At 43.5% G+C, this 18,741-nt stretch overlaps 1 protein-coding gene across 1 annotated transcript in view; it reads right to left on the bottom strand.

Moving 5' to 3' along the window:
* Nucleotides 1-18,741, bottom strand: part of RGS17 (regulator of G protein signaling 17) — a 60,042-nt gene that overhangs the window by 8,678 nt on the left and 32,623 nt on the right. The window contains 1 exon segment of the mRNA XM_033144027.1: nucleotides 16,580-16,723. Coding sequence (XP_032999918.1) covers nucleotides 16,580-16,698 — 119 coding nt within the window. The 5' untranslated portion in view covers nucleotides 16,699-16,723.

The following is an 18,741-nucleotide window of genomic DNA, read 5'->3' on the forward strand; positions in this document are numbered from 1 at the left end:
GTCGGGCATCATCCCACGGCCCTCTCCCTCCTTCCCGGAGCCCCGCCGCTGCGTTTTAAGACTGCAACGATCGTTGCAGTCTTAAAACTCGGCGGCGCGGAGCTCCGGTGCCGGTCGGGAGGGGGCCGTGGGATCGTGCCCAATGTCGGGCATCATCCCACGGCCCTCTCCCTCCTTCCCGGAGCCCCGCCGCTGCGTTTTAAGACTGCAACAATCGTTGCAGTCTTAAAACTCGGCGGCGCGGAGCTCCGGTGCCGGTCGGGAGGGGGCCGTGGGATCGTGCCCAATGTCGGGCATCATCCCACGGCCCTCTCCCTCCTTCCCGGAGCCCCGCCGCTGCGTTTTAAGACTGCAACGATCGTTGCAGTCTTAAAACTCGGCGGCGCGGAGCTCCGGTGCCGGTCGGGAGGGGGCCGTGGGATCGTGCCCAATGTCGGGCATCATCCCACGGCCCTCTCCCTCCCTCCCGGAGCCGCGGAGCTGCATTTTAAGACTGCAGCGATCGCTGCAGTCTTAAAACACAGCACCGCGGAGCTCCGGTGCCGGTCGGGAGGGGGCCGTGGCATCATGCCCGATGTCGGGCATCATCCCACGGCCCTCTCCCTCCCTCCCGGAGCCGCGGAGCTGCGTTTTAAGACTGCAGCGATCGCTGCAGTCTTAAAACACAGCACCGCGGAGCTCCGGTGCCGGTCGGGAGGGGGCCGTGGCATCATGCCCGATGTCGGGCATCATCCCACGGCCCCCTCCCTCCCTCCCGGAGCCGTGGAGCTGCGTTTTAAGACTGCAGCGATCGCTGCAGTCTTAAAACTCGGCGGCGCGGAGCTCCGCTGCCGGTCGGGAGGGGGCCGTGGCATCATGCCCGATGTCGGGCATCATCCCACGGCCCCCTCCCTCCCTCCCGGAGCCGTGGAGCTGCGTTTTAAGACTGCAGCGATCGCTGCAGTCTTAAAACACAGCACCGCGGAGCTCCGCTGCCGGTCGGGAGGGGGCCGTGGGATCATGCCCGATGTCGGGCATCATCCCACGGCCCCCTCCCTCCCTCCCGGAGCCGCGGCGCCGTGTTTTAAGACTGAAGCGAGCGAACAGCAGCGCTGCTGTTCGCTCACTGCAGTCTTAAAACGCGGCTTGGCTTGGCTCCGGTGCCGGTCGGGAGGGGCCCCCGGACTTTTTTCCCCATAGGAACGCATTAATTAAATTTTAATGCGTTCCTATGGGAAAAGGTGCCTCGCAAGACGAAATTTCCGCAAGACGAAGAGTCTTGCGGAACGAATTAATTTCGTCTTGCGAGGCACCACTGTACCAGCAAATATATGCATTGCACTATGGCAACATGCTGTAACCCAGATGCCGTGTGCGCTATAATACAATCAAATAAATGTGGCTTATAGGCAGAGATGGTGGTTGAAGTGTTTAGGGAATGCCAATCTATTACAATGGAATGATTGAAAATGGAACTTCTTCATTTTTCATTGATTCGTATTTGGACAAAGTTTTATTTAATGCATATAGTTAGCAGGTATGTAATCCCCACCCACTGATCTATGGCACTGCTGATAGCTCCCTGATCCCTCTTCAACTCTTTTCAGGTGATCCATGCTATTCTCCTTGCTGCCCATTTAAAAATATGTGTGTGTATATGCATACACACAAAACAGTGGGAACTGGGAAGAAGGGACAAGTTTTGACACCAATTAAACATGTAGGGGGCTGGGCAGAAGGAGGAACAGCAAGGGGAAGCGCTGAGCTTGTGTTGTCAGCAGATACTTTGAAAAATGTATGGAAAGCTCTTGTGCCATAGGGCTGAGTTGAAAGTCTTAACTATTGATTTTCCCTGAGTAAATGCACCCCCTATAGTATTTAAAGAGTAAATACTGAACTTCAACATGATACAGTAATAATATAAATAACATGCCTTATCTATTAGAAGGGAATACATAGCCTTTTTTTAGTGTTATCTCTCTATCTAGAGTGAGAGCTGATTGCCTGTTTTGGGGAAAACAGGGTACCTGTCCTGGGAAAACATACAGCACTGATCATCTTCTTGGCACTGTGGTTGTTTTCTCATCCAACAACTGGAGCGTATATATCCATGTGCAATGAATGTGACAATCCAGCTAGAGCAGGCATCCCCAACCTGCGGCCCTCCAGATGTTTTTGGCCTCCAACTCCCATGATCCCTAGCTAGCAGGACCAGTGGTCAGGGATAATGGATGGGAATTGTAGTCTCAAAACATCTGGAGGGTCGAATTTGAGGAAGCCAGAGCTAGAGGTTCCATGGGTGAAATTCAACATCATGCTAATATGATTCTTCCTTCAGCATAAGCACTTCTGCTGATGGAACTATCTCCCCTCCCCTGATGTGCTGTTTTGGGGGTTCTCCCGACCCCACTGAGCTGAAGAAAGCAGGAGCATATGGGGGAGCAGAAATGAGCAAGCCCCATTGTGCCAGCAGGACTCGTTGCTCTGGCTCCTGCCAGCACAACTATTGAGTTGAAGCCGGCCTCACATGTTTGAATCGTTCCTGATCCAGAATGAAAGTAAACGTGGATTCCCCAGACCACGTTAGAGCAACTGTCAGATCAGTCCTGTGAACATATCACAATCCAAATGTTTATGACTAGGTTGCCACTAGGTACATATCTCATTTCTCGGTGATTATGTGATTATTGCTATATGAGCTATTTGTACACTCCCAGGCAAGTGATGAAAACTGGTCCGCCAAAATGTCCCATTTAAGTATGTGACTGTGGCCATTTTAATACGGGTAAGTGGCCATCCATAATGTTTGCTCCAACCAATTGCAAGTTGAATCATGTAAAGTGGAACATAAAATGCACCAGGGGAGGTTTAAAATGTACTTTGGAGAGGGCATTTTGGAATCAACTAACATCTGGAAATAGAAATGATGGGATGAATCCCTCCATGTGAATGAACATTACAGGAGAAGCAAAAATGAAGGTAAGAGGTACAAATAAGATTCTGTGAAGCCAAATTGTGAAAATGAAGAAAAAGGGAGAGAGACAAGGGGACACGATGCACATTCTGTATGAAAGCATGCCTAAGCACATCAGTAGGGCCTTCACATGGATGAATATTTATATTCTGCCAGATTTTTAAAGGCTGTTTATCTTCTTTGCCTTCTGTCTTAAGAAAGAGGGGGCTGCTTTTTAATTGAAGGATTCCACAACATCTTGGTTTTAAGCAAGGAGACAGTCTTGAAAGAGTTGCTTAATTCTTTGGAGTCCAGAGATAGTGCTTGAGTTCTGTTTAAAAATCCCAGACACTTATTCCTGGTGCAAGTGACATTTTAAGCTGATTTGGAATGATACATGGTTGGAAGATAAACCCTCTGCAAGCAGGAAATTATTCTGTGAGCTAATATATCAGCCAGAAGTTATATCTTTCATCCTCCACTATAGGGGGTGAAGGGGATTTTTTTTTTTTTAAATATAATTCCATTATCAAAACATTGGCAGTGTTTGCATGTTCTGTGAATGCACAGAAGGCTCTCAGCTCACTCCCCTCCCCTTAATTAATGGGGGCAACAGACCATTATCCCTCATGTCTCTCTATTTTATCTGTATTATCCAGCACGATTTTACATCCAATGTTTTAACTGTATCTGTAGTATTCTTTGTATAATCGGGCCAGGCCACTGCCTGGTCTTTTACTATGTGCTATGGCCATATGGCTAATGCAATAAATTGATTGATTGATTGATTGATTGATCCCTTGTGTGTCATTACACCTGAACTGGGGATCATGGTTCCTTCACTTCAAACTAACCATAATGTTAAGTCAGGGTTTGCCCAATGTGAACTGGGCAGCTGAGTTAGATTCAGTCACTAAAGTCAGAACTTTCAGATGTGTCTTCGGAAACTCAAAACAAGAGTGCTCCAAATCGCCAGGTGTCTGCTCCCAATGATTTCATATAGGTGTCAAATAGCAAAGGAGACAGCTTGGGCTCTTGAGGGACCTCACAGGTCCGAAGCCATGAAGCTGAGCAACCATCACCTCGTACTACTTGCTGTTAGCAACCCTGCAGGTAAGAGTAGAACCCCTGTAAGATAGTACCACCACCTTCCTCAGTTGCTCCTGAAGAACACCATTGGCAATGGTGTCAAAAGCCCCTGAGATGTGAAGAGAACCAACAGGGTAGTGCTCCCACTGTCTCTCTCCCAATGCAAATGAGTTCAATGTCATTACCTGCTAACTGCTGCCCATCACACCACTCATAAAGATGCAAGGACAGTAGCTGAATTTCCTAGTAAGGGATTTAACATTTCTTAGTGGCTAGTTTCAAAAGAGCCTGGTATCCTTGGTCTCCAACGATGCCAACATGCCAACCTCACTAAAATGACAACATGAAATCCCTCAAAACTATCTTGCAATATGCCCGTGAAGTCAGAAAAATAAAAATCCCCCCAGTCCTTATCAAATTGAAGAGACTAATATATTTATTATTTTCAGTGAGCCCAGTTACACTGTTTCAAGCAAGCTCCCTGAAAACAGTTTCTTGACTGCAATCATTTTCCATCTGAAGGGTAAATATTTGATAGGAGGGCTGAGCTGGGTCCTGTCAATAAGTGCACCACACCCAAGCTGCTGCTGGTCGTTCAACTGAAAGAAGACTTAAGTTGGCTCTATACATAGCAGTCAGGAACCATGCCTGAGAAAACATCACTTCCATATTCACAGGTGGCCATTCTTTGTAGATATGAGTTTTGCATAGTTCCTGAGCTGAGCAGAGAGTGTACCAAGATGATGTCACTGGCAAAGCATATTATCTTCACAGTTTCTAGCAATGGAAGATCTTTTGAAAAATAGGGGAAATCATGCCATTGGTGTATCTGTCTTATGGACTTTAGTTTAACTGCAGTCTTCTGAATGAAAGAGAATAAAATGAAATGAAATGTAGGTCACAGCCACACCATACATCTAATGCACATCTAAAGCACATGGTGTCCTTACAAAGGATCCTGGGAACTGTAGTTTAAGGGTGCTGAGAACTGTAACTCTGTAAAGGATTCTTTTGTATGTGTGGATGTATCACATTTATACTTGGTACTCTAGTTGTTGAATAAAGACATATGAAAGGATTGACAACCTTAACTCTTGCATCTCTGCCACTGTTTCCTGTCCCTTAAGTTGAACCTTATACAGTTTTGCCATTGTTTATGTCCTGAGGTGAACTTGTCTTAATTTCACACAATGCACCTTGACATTCAAGGCAGTGTGAAGTCTTATAGGAAAGAGAACTGCATCTTGTGGGGAGGGGTGTCCAATTTAAGAAGCCAAAGGGACAATGAGGTTTTGTTTCTTTCCCACATCTTGCATCCTGAGCAGTTTTGTAGCAGACTTTTTTATTTTTATTTTTTTTGCATGGGGCTTTGGGACAAAACATAAAATCTTTCCTCACACATCAATTTAGGTGTGAGAAAGAAAACTCTAGGTGTGCAGAGCAGGCTGTGTTCAGAGCTTGACTGCATAGGCCACAGGAAAAGGCAAGTTACAGCATTTCCATCTCTGCCTTCTAATAAGGCTAAACAGTGTTATCATACACACTCACTATACATTTTTACACATGTATACTCAGAAGTATGTCCCACTGAGGTCAATGGAACATCTTCCCAGGTAAGTGGGCATAGGGTTACAGTCTCCATCACTCTTCTGCATGCTTCCAACAAAGGCTTCTCTGTTTATTGAATTGTAGATACCTGCTCTACAGTCTCTGTCCCATAACCTCATTATGTCACTACTAACACCTGGTAACTTCTTTTGATGCAACCCAGGTGTACCATATCCCTAGGGATTAATGAAGAGAATGCAGCTAGCTCATCAAGCCCACCACTGGCTGCCAGCTAAGTAGGGTGACCATGTGTCCTACTTTAGAGAGGATGGTCCTCTAGTTGAAGGATTACCAGAGGACAGACCTCCATTTGAAGGTGTCTTCTGTTCGATGGGCTGTCAGGCCAAGTCACAGACATAGAGCAATAAGTAGGGAGAGCAGATACCTTGACATTGCCCATCATTGGCGAGCAATTGAACAGCAGACTGAGCAGGTATAGTGGACTAAGCACAGGGCACATATCTGCATATAATTCACATTAACTAATGCATATGCACATTTAGAAATAATTATATAAATCAGTGCAAATTATCTGCAAACCTATGCCCCGGACTGGCTGGAGGACACTAGGTTGGTGGAGGCTGTTCTACTGCCATGATCTCTGCAGTTGGCCAGGTGGTTGTTCTAAAACAGGCTTTCTCAAACTTGGCCCGCCAGATGTTTTGAGACTACAATTCCCATCATCCCTGACCACTGGTCCTGCTAGCTTGGGATCATGGGAGTTGTAGGCCAAAAACATCTGGAGGGCCAAGTTTGAGGAAGTCTGTTTTAAAATCCCCAAACGCTGGTGTCCTCCTCCCAGGGGAAGGATTTAAGACATTGTCAGGGAGGCACAAGTGCTAGAACCTAGGAAGGAATAAGCAGCTGCTTCAGGCTGCAGGCTCCGGAAAAATTTACTCCTTTGATTGTAAATGCAACTGATAAGGTCAATAATTCAGTGCTGGAAGATGAATCAATGCAAAATCTTTATGTAGTGGAGAGCAGAACTACCAAACTTCAAACCAACCACTTGCTTAAAGATCAGAATCACTTGGCTATTAAGGAACACAAAGCAGACTCCCAGAGCCTCACAAAATAGTGTACTAAGAAGTTATTTGCATTCAAATAGCCAAATTGGAAATGTTCAGATTAATGAACCTGCTTTGCTACTTACTGAAGATTTACTCAATAAGACATGAACAGATGATGCTACCTACTAAAGCCCCAGGTAGGCTAGACCCAGCAGGAAGTAGAAACGAACCCCTGGTGGGTTGCCATATGTGACTGGTGGGTTTCATTCAGCTTGATGGGCCACAAGTTGTGTAGGCCTGCTGTTGAGGTTGTTTTTTTTTTTTTTAGTGTGAAGCTCAGCAATTTCTTCCATCCAAGTATGGCTGAAGGCAGGCAATAACTCTTAAGGGAGTTAAAAAGTGCTTGAAGAGAGGCATTTCCTCCAATGGATCCACACACATCCCCAGCTGCCTCTGGTCAAATACATTTTCCAGAGTTCTTTCCCCCCCTCTTTTTCAAAAACTGGTCACCAGGGGCAGAAGTGGGATGAGACCAAGAGTATATATGGTACCAATGAAGATCAATCCCTGTTTCAAACTGCTTTCCACTCTGAAAATCTCCACAGCTATGTGTGATAATATAGCCAGCCACCTTTATAAATAATGTGACAGCCTCAAATTTTATAGTGATAGCTACATTTAAATAACAGGAGAGAAAAAATCTGGCTCCTAGTGTGGGATGGATAACAAGACGCGATAGATATATATATGTACAAAATATGTGTATAGCTGTCAGACACCTCACAAATTCACTGTAAAAATAATGACAAAAGCATGGATGCTGTGACTTTTTTTTAAAAAAAAATAACTCCAAGTTAGCTGTTAAACCCATACAATGAAAAATGTTCCTTTTAATAAAAAGAAATATTTGTGTAATAAGGTCAGAAGCAAGAGCTTTCAGACTATCGAGGCAAATTACAAAACCAGAAAGAAGAGGTTTCTTGCCAACAGTGACTTTTGCTGATTCTGAGTACTTTAGTGAGCAGCCTGAAGGCTGCTGAGTTCACCTGGTTCCAATGCTGGCTTGCTGCCATTCTGGGCCTTACACTTCCATGCCCAACTATGACTTTTCACTTTGAAGGTTAGGAGCCGACAGCCAATTTTTGAAGAGCTAAGACCTTGTATTGTGCTTCACTCTATTAAAATAATGTAAAACTTTTGTTCGTTTCCCTACTGGGGGGAAATGGTGCAAATACTGTCAGTTTCTGAATAATCTATCCACCTTACGTTTATGACACTGTGGCAGAAGGAATGTTTTTGAGCTTTGGTATGGTTTCATGATGGGTGTTGTGATTTAATTTGTAGCCTAAATGGCATGTTCAGAGGGGGAGGGGCCTAGTGTTCTATTAAAATGAAGGGTTCTTCAAATTTCAAGGCACATGACGCAATAGGCTCTTCTGCCACCTGATGGAATTAGTATATCCTTCAACATTTCTCCAGGGAAAATAGGGACGTCCCATTCCATAATGATAATTTTACTGGGTTGCCCCAGCCACTCTGGGCAGCTTCCAACATATATTAAAACATAATTGAATACTAAACATAAAAAAGAATTCCCTATACGGGATTGCCTTCAGGTGGCTCAAGGGTTATATAACTCCATACTCTCCAACATTTCTCGTATGAAAATAGGGACATCCTAAGGTAAAGTGGTACATTCTGGGATCAAATCAGAAACTGGTACGGCTTCTCTAAATCAGCAACACCACCAGAAAATAGGTGGAGGGTCCCTATTTTGTGGCTTTGAAATGGCTTTAAAAATATTTAACAAATTCAGCTCATCAGTTGTCCCCTAAGCTTAAAATTGTGTATAATCTTTTTTTTTTTTTTTTTTTTTTATATAAAAAAAAGCTTTATTTTATTATTCGCCAATACAACTATTAATACATTCGCATATTACAAACAAAATAAACTAACATTCACTCATTATTACATTCACTCATTTTTACAAACAAAGTAAACTAACATTCAATCATTTACAGAAAAACAACAACAACAAAAACAACAGATAAAGAACAGAAACGGAAAAAAACAAAAAATTCGACCAGTCTTCCCTTGCATCCTTACATCTGTTTTCCCCACCACCTTTCAACACCCCCCTCACCCTGTGCTTGACTTCCAGTCAACTCAGCTGCAGTTCATTTCCACTTATCCTTTTTCTTTCAACACACTGTTATTCCCATCTCTTATTTCTTTACAATTCTTTACAATTCTCCTTTATTATTCAGCTTGTTTAATATCTAATATTTATAACGGAACCTGTTTATTACAATAGGAGATCCGACTTTTCAACATAATTTTGTAAGTACCCTTTGAACGCTTTCCAGTTTTTTTCTGTCTTTTCTGTTGTGGTCCTTCCAATTTCTTCCATTGTTTTGGATATATTGTAATATTCTAAAAGTTTGGCAAGCCATTCCATTTTTGTTGGAATTACCCCGCTTTTCCAATTTTTCGCTATCAGTAGCCTTGCGGCTACTGTTGCGTATAGGTATAATGTTTTACTTTCTTCCTTTAGGCTTCTTGGGATTATTCCCAGTAGAAAACCTTCTGCTGTTTTTTTGAATGAGTGCCTAACCATTTTTTTCATCTCATTGTATATCATATCCCAAAATTGTGCTATATCCGAGCAATTCCACCATATGTGCATCATGGTGCCTTTCCCAGTGTTGCATCGCCAGCAGATATCTCCGCAGTTTTTATTCATTTTGGCTATTTTTTCCGGTGTTAAATACCATCTGTGTTGCATTTGGTATATAATTTGGTGTATAATCTTCAAGGAAAAGGAGTCTTGTTACTCCTAATACATTAGGAAAGTATGCCAAGCCATTACAGCAAGAATGAGGAGCTGTGGTGCTCTAGATGTTTTGTTAAATTCTCATTCCCATCAGCTCCATTCAGCATGGCCAGTGACTAGGGATGATGGGTGTTTTAGTACATATCTGAAAGACCACAGGTTCAGGGGCGGAGCAAGGGGGCAGGGGGGGGTGGTCTGCCCCGGGTACTGCCCTGGAGAGGGTGACACTCTGGGGGCAGGCCCCACCCCCGTGACCGACGGTGTGGCAACTTTTAAAAGGCTGCAACGCGTGAACAACAGCACAGCGTCTGTGCTGCTGTTCACGCGCTGCAGCCTTAAAGGTTGCTGCACTGCACGGAAGGGGTGCCAGCCGATCACGCCCGCCATCTTGGGTGGACTGCGCATGTCCACCCAAGATGGCGGGCGCAATGGGCCGGCACCCCTTCCGACTGGCACCGCGCCGCGCTGCGTTTTAAGGTGCCGGTCGGAAGGGGCGCCGGCCGATCGCGCCCGCCATCTTGGGTGGACTGCGCATGTCCACACATGACATCACGGCGCACGCGCAGGGAGGGGTGCCTTGATGTTTGCCGCCCCAGACGGCAGATTGGCTCGCTCCGCCCCTGCACAGGTTCCCCATCCCTGTCTTGCAGCCAAGGTGAGATGAAGATGGTGTGACTGAAGATTCTGATGCCAAGGTCATTACTGAAACTTACTTATATAGTTGCAGTTGTTACAGCTGTAATATAACTGATGGCTTTAACCATTTCTAAAGGGTCTACCAAGCGGGGAACCAGTGTTGTTCTTGCTAGAGGAAATAGGAGGTTGTAAGCCTGCATAATTCAAACCAGTTCTTACTTCTCTTAAGAAAAAAATGCTCACTCTGATGCTCTGTGTGGATGGAGGTGGCAGCAAGATCAGGTGTGTCTTAGATGCCAGGCATATATTGAATATGGTCTTAATAGATGTAGATTTCTCAACATCTGGACTAAAGAGACTCTAATGGGGGTTTGGAGAACGTACCCATATGAAAATATGGATCCAATCTGCTTCAAAGGTTGGTAAAAGAGAAAAGAATGATTCTTAGGACTATTCAAGTGCATAGTCATATAAGTTCTTTTCATTTTAAAAGAATGGACTGCAGTCTTCTCTTAGACAACTAGCGTGATGTAATCTTAATACAAATGCAGTAATTTGCCAGCTGAAATAAACAAAAATTTAAAAATATTGGGCAAGGGTATTCTCACATGGTTTCTTCTAAATGTCAGTCAATACTTTATTTGCTAAAAACCAAAGGTCATCATAACTTTCTGAGAATTCCACAGGCTATGCAACCACATGCATACATTTTCTTGCATCATTTTGTGGATAGAGCTTGAGTGGAAAATGGATTGATGGAAAGGAAAGAGATAAGGGAGGTAAAAATTCATTGTGGATATCCCACTTCAGCGTATGTTTTTATATCTCTTAGTTCCTCCCATACCCCAACTGCACTACTTGGATGCCTTTTTATCTATTTTGTGATGGAACTGAGGGCAGGTTGGGCAATTCTCTCCCTTCCTCCCTTTTTTAGTGGAGTGGGGAGTCTCCATAAGAAGAGCTTGCTGGATCAGGCCAATGGCCCATCTAGTCCAGCATTCTGTTTTCACTGTGGCCAACCACATGCCTGTGAGAAACCCACAAGTAGGACCCAAGCACAAGATGACTCTCCCCTCCTAAGCAACTGGTATTCAGAAGCATTAAGCCTCTGACGGTGGAGACAAGGTCCAGCAATCATGGTTAGTAGCCACTGACAACCTCCTCTTTTAAAGTCCTCCAAGTTGTTGTCCATCATTGCCTCCTGTGGGAGCGAGTTGTATCAGCTTCCATTGTCCCTTAAGGCAGACAAGTATCTTTGGCTCTTCTCTTTCCTTGGATCTTTGTATCCAGACTGAATGCAAGCCCCACCAGTCAAATATTATGTCTTTTTCTTTGTGTGTTTTTTGGAGATTAACTAAATATGTGAAATAATCCTGGGGCAGAGCAGTTTTATGCCAAACTTCCATGCACATAGAAAATAAGCAGGTAAGCAACCATTATTTCATGCACCCTAGCTTTCCAGAGACAAAAGGTTTTCTGACCAGGAGGAGGGGCATTCAGTCCCACCTGCACCCCCATCTGCATCCAGAAATGGCACAGCCTCTAGGATGACCATATCATGCTTTAAACAAAACAAAATGTGTAGATCACACTTAGTTGCATTTAGAGAGGCTCTGACTAATCTTTCCTTATTTTGTGAAGGTTCACTGCAAATGAAACCTTGATTCATCAGTGAACTTACTTAACCAGCAGGAAGAAAGTTAATGAGAAGAGATGTCTGTCTTTCTACGAAATGACATATTTGCTTATTCCTTAACATCCACTCTTAGGTCTACATTCCCAGCTAAGAAACCTTGCAGTATTAATAGGTACCATGTGGCCTAATGCCTATTATTAAAGAGGCATAAATGACAGAAGAGGCACATCCTCTCTTAAACAGCTAATTGTTCTCATGCCATATCTAATGCTTTGATTGATGTCATAAATTTACTATCCACTGAACAAAGGTGTGGGTATTTAACTATCAGTTGCTGTGCAAACAAAAGGCTTAATCCTCATTCTGATTCAAATGTTGGCTGCAGTGACAGCGAAAACTAAACATCACCTGACCTGAAATGTGCCAGTCAAACAGATGCAGCCTTAAGGATGAGTGGTGCTTTAAAAAAGGTTCCGGCTCAATGGTACAAAGGTCTTCCAAGCCTTTACCGGGAACAGAAGCATGCACGTCAATCCAATGGAATTATAGTGTGGTCCAGGGGATGAGTGTTGGGCATGGACATTAAGTGACTGGCTTCCAACAGCAGCCTGCATAGTCTGGAAAAACAATTTATTCTTCATTTATAAAATGGGCGTCAAAATGACCTTAGCAGAGTTTATAAGAGGCTTTGGGCTTTGGGAGGGAAGGGGAAATGCTGCTGCAAAATGCACTAAATTCTCTGTCCCCACACCATGTGCAGGTGGAAAAATGGGATCATTTAAGTGAATTGGTTGGGCAGAGCGGAGTGTTGCTTGCTTTCATTTTCACTGGTACCTATGTGGCTGTTCTGGCAATGAATCACCTCTTGACAGCCTTTGCTCCACCTGCAAATGCCCTGGACTGACACTATGGATTGTATCCAACTAAGGCTTGGGGTGGGGTGGGGTGTGAAAGTTAGTTATTCATTTCAGTGGGTCTACAATTCCATTTGATAATGTTAAACTAAATGGATATCTGCAGAGAAAATGGCAACCACAGTCCCCACCATTAGTGTGGCTGTGCTCAGCTTCCCCACGAAGCCTTTGGATAATCTGCTTAGTTATAGTAAGGTGGAGACTAAGCCAGAGTATGTGTAATTGAAATAGTCACATATTCTTCCTCTGCCTTCATCTTCCCTTTTCCCTGTTGCTTCTTGTGCCTATTTTAGATTGAAAACCCTTCAGGTAGGGACTTTTTATTTGCAGACCAGGCTGTACATAGAAAGTTCTGTGTAAATTATGATGGGCATTTCCATGGTCACCTGCACCATTCAAGGAGCTTATTTAAGATGAAAATCACAACTGTTATTTTTTGTTGGAGCTACATGGCCACAGGAGTCAACCTGAGTTTTATATGGACACAGCAGTCATTGCGTAAAGAGTTAAGATGCAACTTCATCATTGTCCCCCCCTTAGCATGATCTGGATGTGCTGCTGTAATTTTAGTAGCCTTTAGAATCATATATTTGATTCATACGGTCTTCAGAGATCCGTGCTGTATTTTTCCCTGTTTCCTGAAAGAAAACCAATTTTTAAAAAACCCTTCCACTGCAAATGTTAGAGATGGAAGAAAAAGTTATTAGGCCATCCAATCTGTTTCTCCTTACATTCTTTTTCCATTCTTTTGTCCAATCTAATTCTAAGAATCGCAAGCAATGGCATTTCCACCACAACTTTGATCCTAACTTTCTAACATTATTTTGTTAAAGCAGGCAAGCTGTAACAGGCTTGCCCAAACTTTCACAAGAACGCTGTATAACTAGCAGCACATAATCTGTGATGACAGACAGTATTGCAACTTACAAACACACTGAAGGGGGGATGGGGGGCATGTAAGCAACGAATGCTGTTGCGTAGATCCTAAATACTCACAAGCTACTATATGGAGACTGTGGAGTTTTGGAGTCTTGCCAAGGGCAACATTGTTTTTAAATACCATCTGAGAACGACTTCAAGCTGAGAAAAGTTCCCAGAGAAGTATAATATAAATAAATTCAGCTTGCTTTTAAAGAGCAGCAAAAATACAATTCTATTAGCTGACAGCCACGGGTGATACTTGGGTAACACAGAGAAGAGCTTGCATTGTCCCTACTACCTAATTTACTAGCAGTGTGTGTGTGGTGAGGCAGAGATGTGGACTTGCCCTGCCAAAATCGGGAGTGATGCAGCTTACCTGGATTGGTATAGAGTGGGGAAGGATGTTGCCAAAGTAGGACTGTACGGGTACCAGTAGAAACCCAGCATCCAGGTAAGCTGAGGTGAGGTCAGTGTCGGGAGGGTGGCTCCACATTCCTGCCCCACCACACTGGCTGCTACTGCTATTATTCACCTATATATTCACCTATATTTAAAAAGTATATTTTATTCCTTATCCAGCATGCAAAAGCAATCAGGAGAAAGCTTCATAACAACCAATTTTCCTACCCCCTTCTCAGACGAACACTTGGCTTGACCCTGGAAGAGCACTTTGATGCCCATGACTATATAACATGGACATCAAAGTGCCCTTCCAGGCCTCGGTCCTGTATACCTGAAGGAGAGTCTCCACCCCCATCGTTCAGCCCAGACACTGAGATCCAGCTCCAAGTGCCTTCTGGTGGTTCCCTCACTGAGAGAAGTGAGGTTACAGGGAACCAGACAGAGGGCCTTCTTGGTAGTGGCGCCCGCCCATCAGATGTCAAAGCAATAGTCAGGTAGGACTATTAGGGAAGTTTTTAATGTTTGATGTTTTATCGTGTTTTTAATATTCTGTTGGGAGCCACCCAGAATGGCTGAGGAAACCCAGACAGATGGGCGGGGTATAAATAAATTGTTGTTGTTGTTGTTGATGATGTGAGTTTGCAGCCAGTGTGAGGACTGCATTTGGCCGCAAGAGAAAACGGTCACATGATGGCTTCTGGGTGACCTTGGGCTAGTCACACTTCTCTGAAGTCTCTCAGCCCCACTCACCTCACAGAGTGTTTGTTGTGGGGGAGGAAGGGAAAGGAGAATGTTAGCCGCTTTGAGACTCCTTCGGGTAGTGAAAAGCGGGATATCAAATCCAAACCCTTCTTCCCCATACATCCAAGGCACGATTCACACACGTGAACAGTGATATGGACAGCTGTTGCAAAGGTGAATGGCATAGGTGCCATTGGCCAGAAATATTTGGAAACCATCTTCCCCTAGGGTTTCTCCACTGGTGTGGCGAGAAATGGCACAATAATGGGGCAGGAAATCTTCTCTGTACATAATGGTTTCTTTCAAGCTTATAAAATCACACAGTTGTAGACAGGGATGCTTGGGGGTTTTGTTCGGTCTGCATTTTTAAGCAGACTGACCCGATTCACACTTCATACACTTCTGTCTTTCTGTCTCAAGGTTCTGCCCTAATGGCACCATTGCTCCATCTTGGGGTCTGTTTCTTCATCACATTACAGCAAGGTGGGGGACCTTTTTATTAGCCCGGGTAGCTTCTGGTAGCTTTCTTGGGGCCAATTATGCCAGTGCCAGGTCAAAGCAAGAAATGCAAACTTTGTCTTTGTACGGTAGCCCAGTTTCTTCACGTTGACACATTCTTCTCTATCCTCCATCCAAGCAAGTAATCAATGTTATGACAGGGCTGGTGAGGGGTGTGGTTTGTGAGGGTGTGTGGTCTGGGGAGATTCCCAAGACTCAGAGGATGACATTTGGCTCATGGGGCTGAGGGTCCCCATCCCTGCAATGAAATTTTAGCTACTGGCATTTCTAGACAGATGTGTACACGTGGGAAATCCAGAGCATCTAAGCAAGTAAACAGCTGTATTGTAACCGCAGCCCTGTTGATGCCACTGAGATGTTCACAAGCATATAAATATTGCTATATTAAAAGTTTTATATATACACTTTTGTGACAGGCATCCTAGGCAGGCTATCCCAGCCTAGAAAGATCACATGGCTATCTGAGGTTATTTTAAAAACAGGAAAATAAACACTAAATTTCAGTCTCATATTTCCTGAGCTGATGATTCTTTTAGGAAGAGCTGAGCAGCAACTATTTCCTGGCCTGATCCCCATTAAGATGACGGCTCTTTGCCAGTTGAAGGATCTCAGTGGAATTTGAATGCATCCTGACTATAAATACATTCTGTAGGTTATTCATCAAATTATCAGGCAGAAATAAACAAGACAGTTTTGTTCATGTTTGCCATTAATTCAACATGCACAGACCACCATTCATTTTCTCTTCCCCATGCCCTGCTTCCCCAAATAATCAGAAAACTACCTTTTTGCACATATTTGCTACGTTATTTTTTTATTATTTCTATAGTTGGGAGTTTTCACATATATAAAATTTGGAAAGTCTTTTCAAATGCCCATCTTTTAAAGTTGGTTAGGGGGAAAGCCAGTTCTCCTAGAACAACTTTAGAGAGGGTCAAATTATATGCAGAAAGCAAATGCACACAAACGCTCTTCTTGCTTAGCTCTGGTTGCATTATCAGGAGGGAGCTCTGCGCGCGCATGCATGCATGCATGCACAGAGGCTTAGGAATCACATTTTCCTCAATGCAAAATATTGTTCAATTACTTTCTTTTTTAAAATGTGCAACATGAGCACAACGTTGAGAGAAGACATAAAGTCTGTGTGCAACCAATGAGAATCAAACGAGCATTTGTCGTGCAACAACCTGATTGCACAGAAAAGCCCCCCCCCCCCAGCTTTACGTTAAGCCTGACAACTGGCTTTTACCTGTGCTAGCTATGGTATCTAGCTGTTGACATTTACCTGTTGACATTTACCTGCACTAGCTATGGTATCAAATAGACTGCGTGACATACCATGAGCAGCTGCAACAACAACACCAACAGAAGCAACATGTGTTGTTGGGCCTTTGGTTTCCAGGTGCTTGAGACACAGCAGATGTTTCTTCATTTTGTGGCTGTTGCCTTTTTCTCATTTCAGCTACTTCAGCACCCCAGTGGCTACAAGAACACAGACATAAAAGAACATGAAGGAAACACAACCTGCATTTGTGCCCTTTCTAAATTGACGGCAACGGCTCACGCCCTCTTTCAACTTCATATTACAAATCAAAGCATCGGTGTGACATCCTGTCTGCCACTTTGTGTCTCAGGTGATTTGTGTCTTAGGATTCCCAGGGGCCCTAAGTGGGAGGAAGGAGTGCAGAAGAGAAGCTACACAGAAGGTAAGGAGGACAGGGCAAATTTTCACCTGCCAGTCTCCATCTCCCTAAACCTTTCTGGAAGCAAAGATGGCCTCTAGACCTAATCAGGAGAGGAGTTCGAAGGGCTCCCTCTTCAATGTGCGTTCCTGAAATCTGGTTCCCTCTCCAGCAAATATATTTTCTGCAGTGATGTGGGGAGAAGGGCAGACATCTTTCACTGACAGAAAGGATTTGAAGTGTGGGTCTGGGGAGATAGTGCTTCAGGGTTGCTTGCCGCAAGGCTTAACACCTAAAAGATGTTCACAGATCCCATGTTGCTGTTTCATATTCCTTTGGTTTAAGAAACTCCTTTTGTTACCTTTTGTTCAGTGGTACGCACCTCACAGTTTGTATAGCACTCTGCAGTGTTTAAGATGTCAAATGACAATGTGACTATCACAGCTTTTCCTTCTTTCTTTTCTTTTTGCAGAGAAAGAATGTCACTGAAGACACACAGACTTATTCCCTGTTTTACTTTAAACAGTGTGGCAATATATGCCTTACTTTGCAGAGGAACACCCTCTATTTGATGGGCTGGCCAGATCAAGCCCGGTTTTAAAGAAAAAAGAATGGAGAGCAGGAGCCTGAAAGTTGGCCTTTACTGGCGAGCACCTGGTCAGTCTTCCACACTATGATGAGATGTATTCTATTTCTATCTCATTTATAAAATTATTTCTAAATTTGCACTTAGACATGTAAATTAGCTAAAGCAAATTTGTGTTCTAGTTCCCCCCTTTTTTGGTAATATATTTCCTGGGGGGGGGGGTTCTTTCTCTTTCTTTTTTTGCAGTGCTTAAGTGGCCACTCTTCTGGGTTCATATAAAAGTAGATATTGTACCCAGGCAACATGGACAATACCACTTTCACAATTTGATTGTGAGCCTGGAACAATTTGTGAAACATGAAATCAAGGTACCTCATTGCATCTCACTATGTTGCCTGCCGGATCTTTGCCAACCTCGCTGGTTTTTGTTATTGCAAGCAGAAAACATACCATTGCAAGCCCCGGCGAAGCACCATAGATCACTGATAGGTTGAATTCTGCTGGATATGTCATATCTATCTATACAATGTTAGACATTTTCATATATATATATATATATATATATATATATATATATATATACACACATATATATATTCATTCTCTTATATATATAAAATCAAACTGTTAAGGAGCCAAGTTCAAATACCTCAAGACTTACTTGATTGTAATTTGGCAGGCTTTATCCACTATGCCTGAAATTTTCATTCACTTTTCCCCTAAAGGGGAAAAAGCAATACCCATTTTTAAAAATTCTGAAATCATTAATGGGGTTAAATGAAACTTTGTTTTTTCCTGAAACGGACTTGGCATGGAACCTTAAGCTGAATTGAGCAGCATCTGAAGCGATTTGGACTGAGCTGAACTGTTATTGGAAAAGCCAGATCAGGGTCTTGAAGTTGATGCAGAAAACTACCACATTTTTCTCATGGCAGGGTAGGCATTTTCTCTCTCTGAGAGGTGTTATTTTGAAACCTCTGCAACTCGATTAATGAAATCTACAAAATTTAGCCGTGGGACAAAGGAGAAAACAACCTCCTCAGGAAGCCCAAAACTATGCATATTTATACAAAGAAATAACCCCTTTTGAATTCAACAAGACTTGCACCTAAGTAAGTTTGGATATGATTTCTGACTTAGATATGGAGTTCCATAGCACAGCTTGACTATTTACTTAAGATTCATTAACACCTGAAACACTGGAAACCTCAACAGCAGGGGCATAGCAAGGG

Source organism: Lacerta agilis, chromosome 3 (assembly GCF_009819535.1).
Source record: "Lacerta agilis isolate rLacAgi1 chromosome 3, rLacAgi1.pri, whole genome shotgun sequence".
In the NCBI taxonomy this organism is placed as follows: domain Eukaryota; kingdom Metazoa; phylum Chordata; class Lepidosauria; order Squamata; family Lacertidae; genus Lacerta; species Lacerta agilis.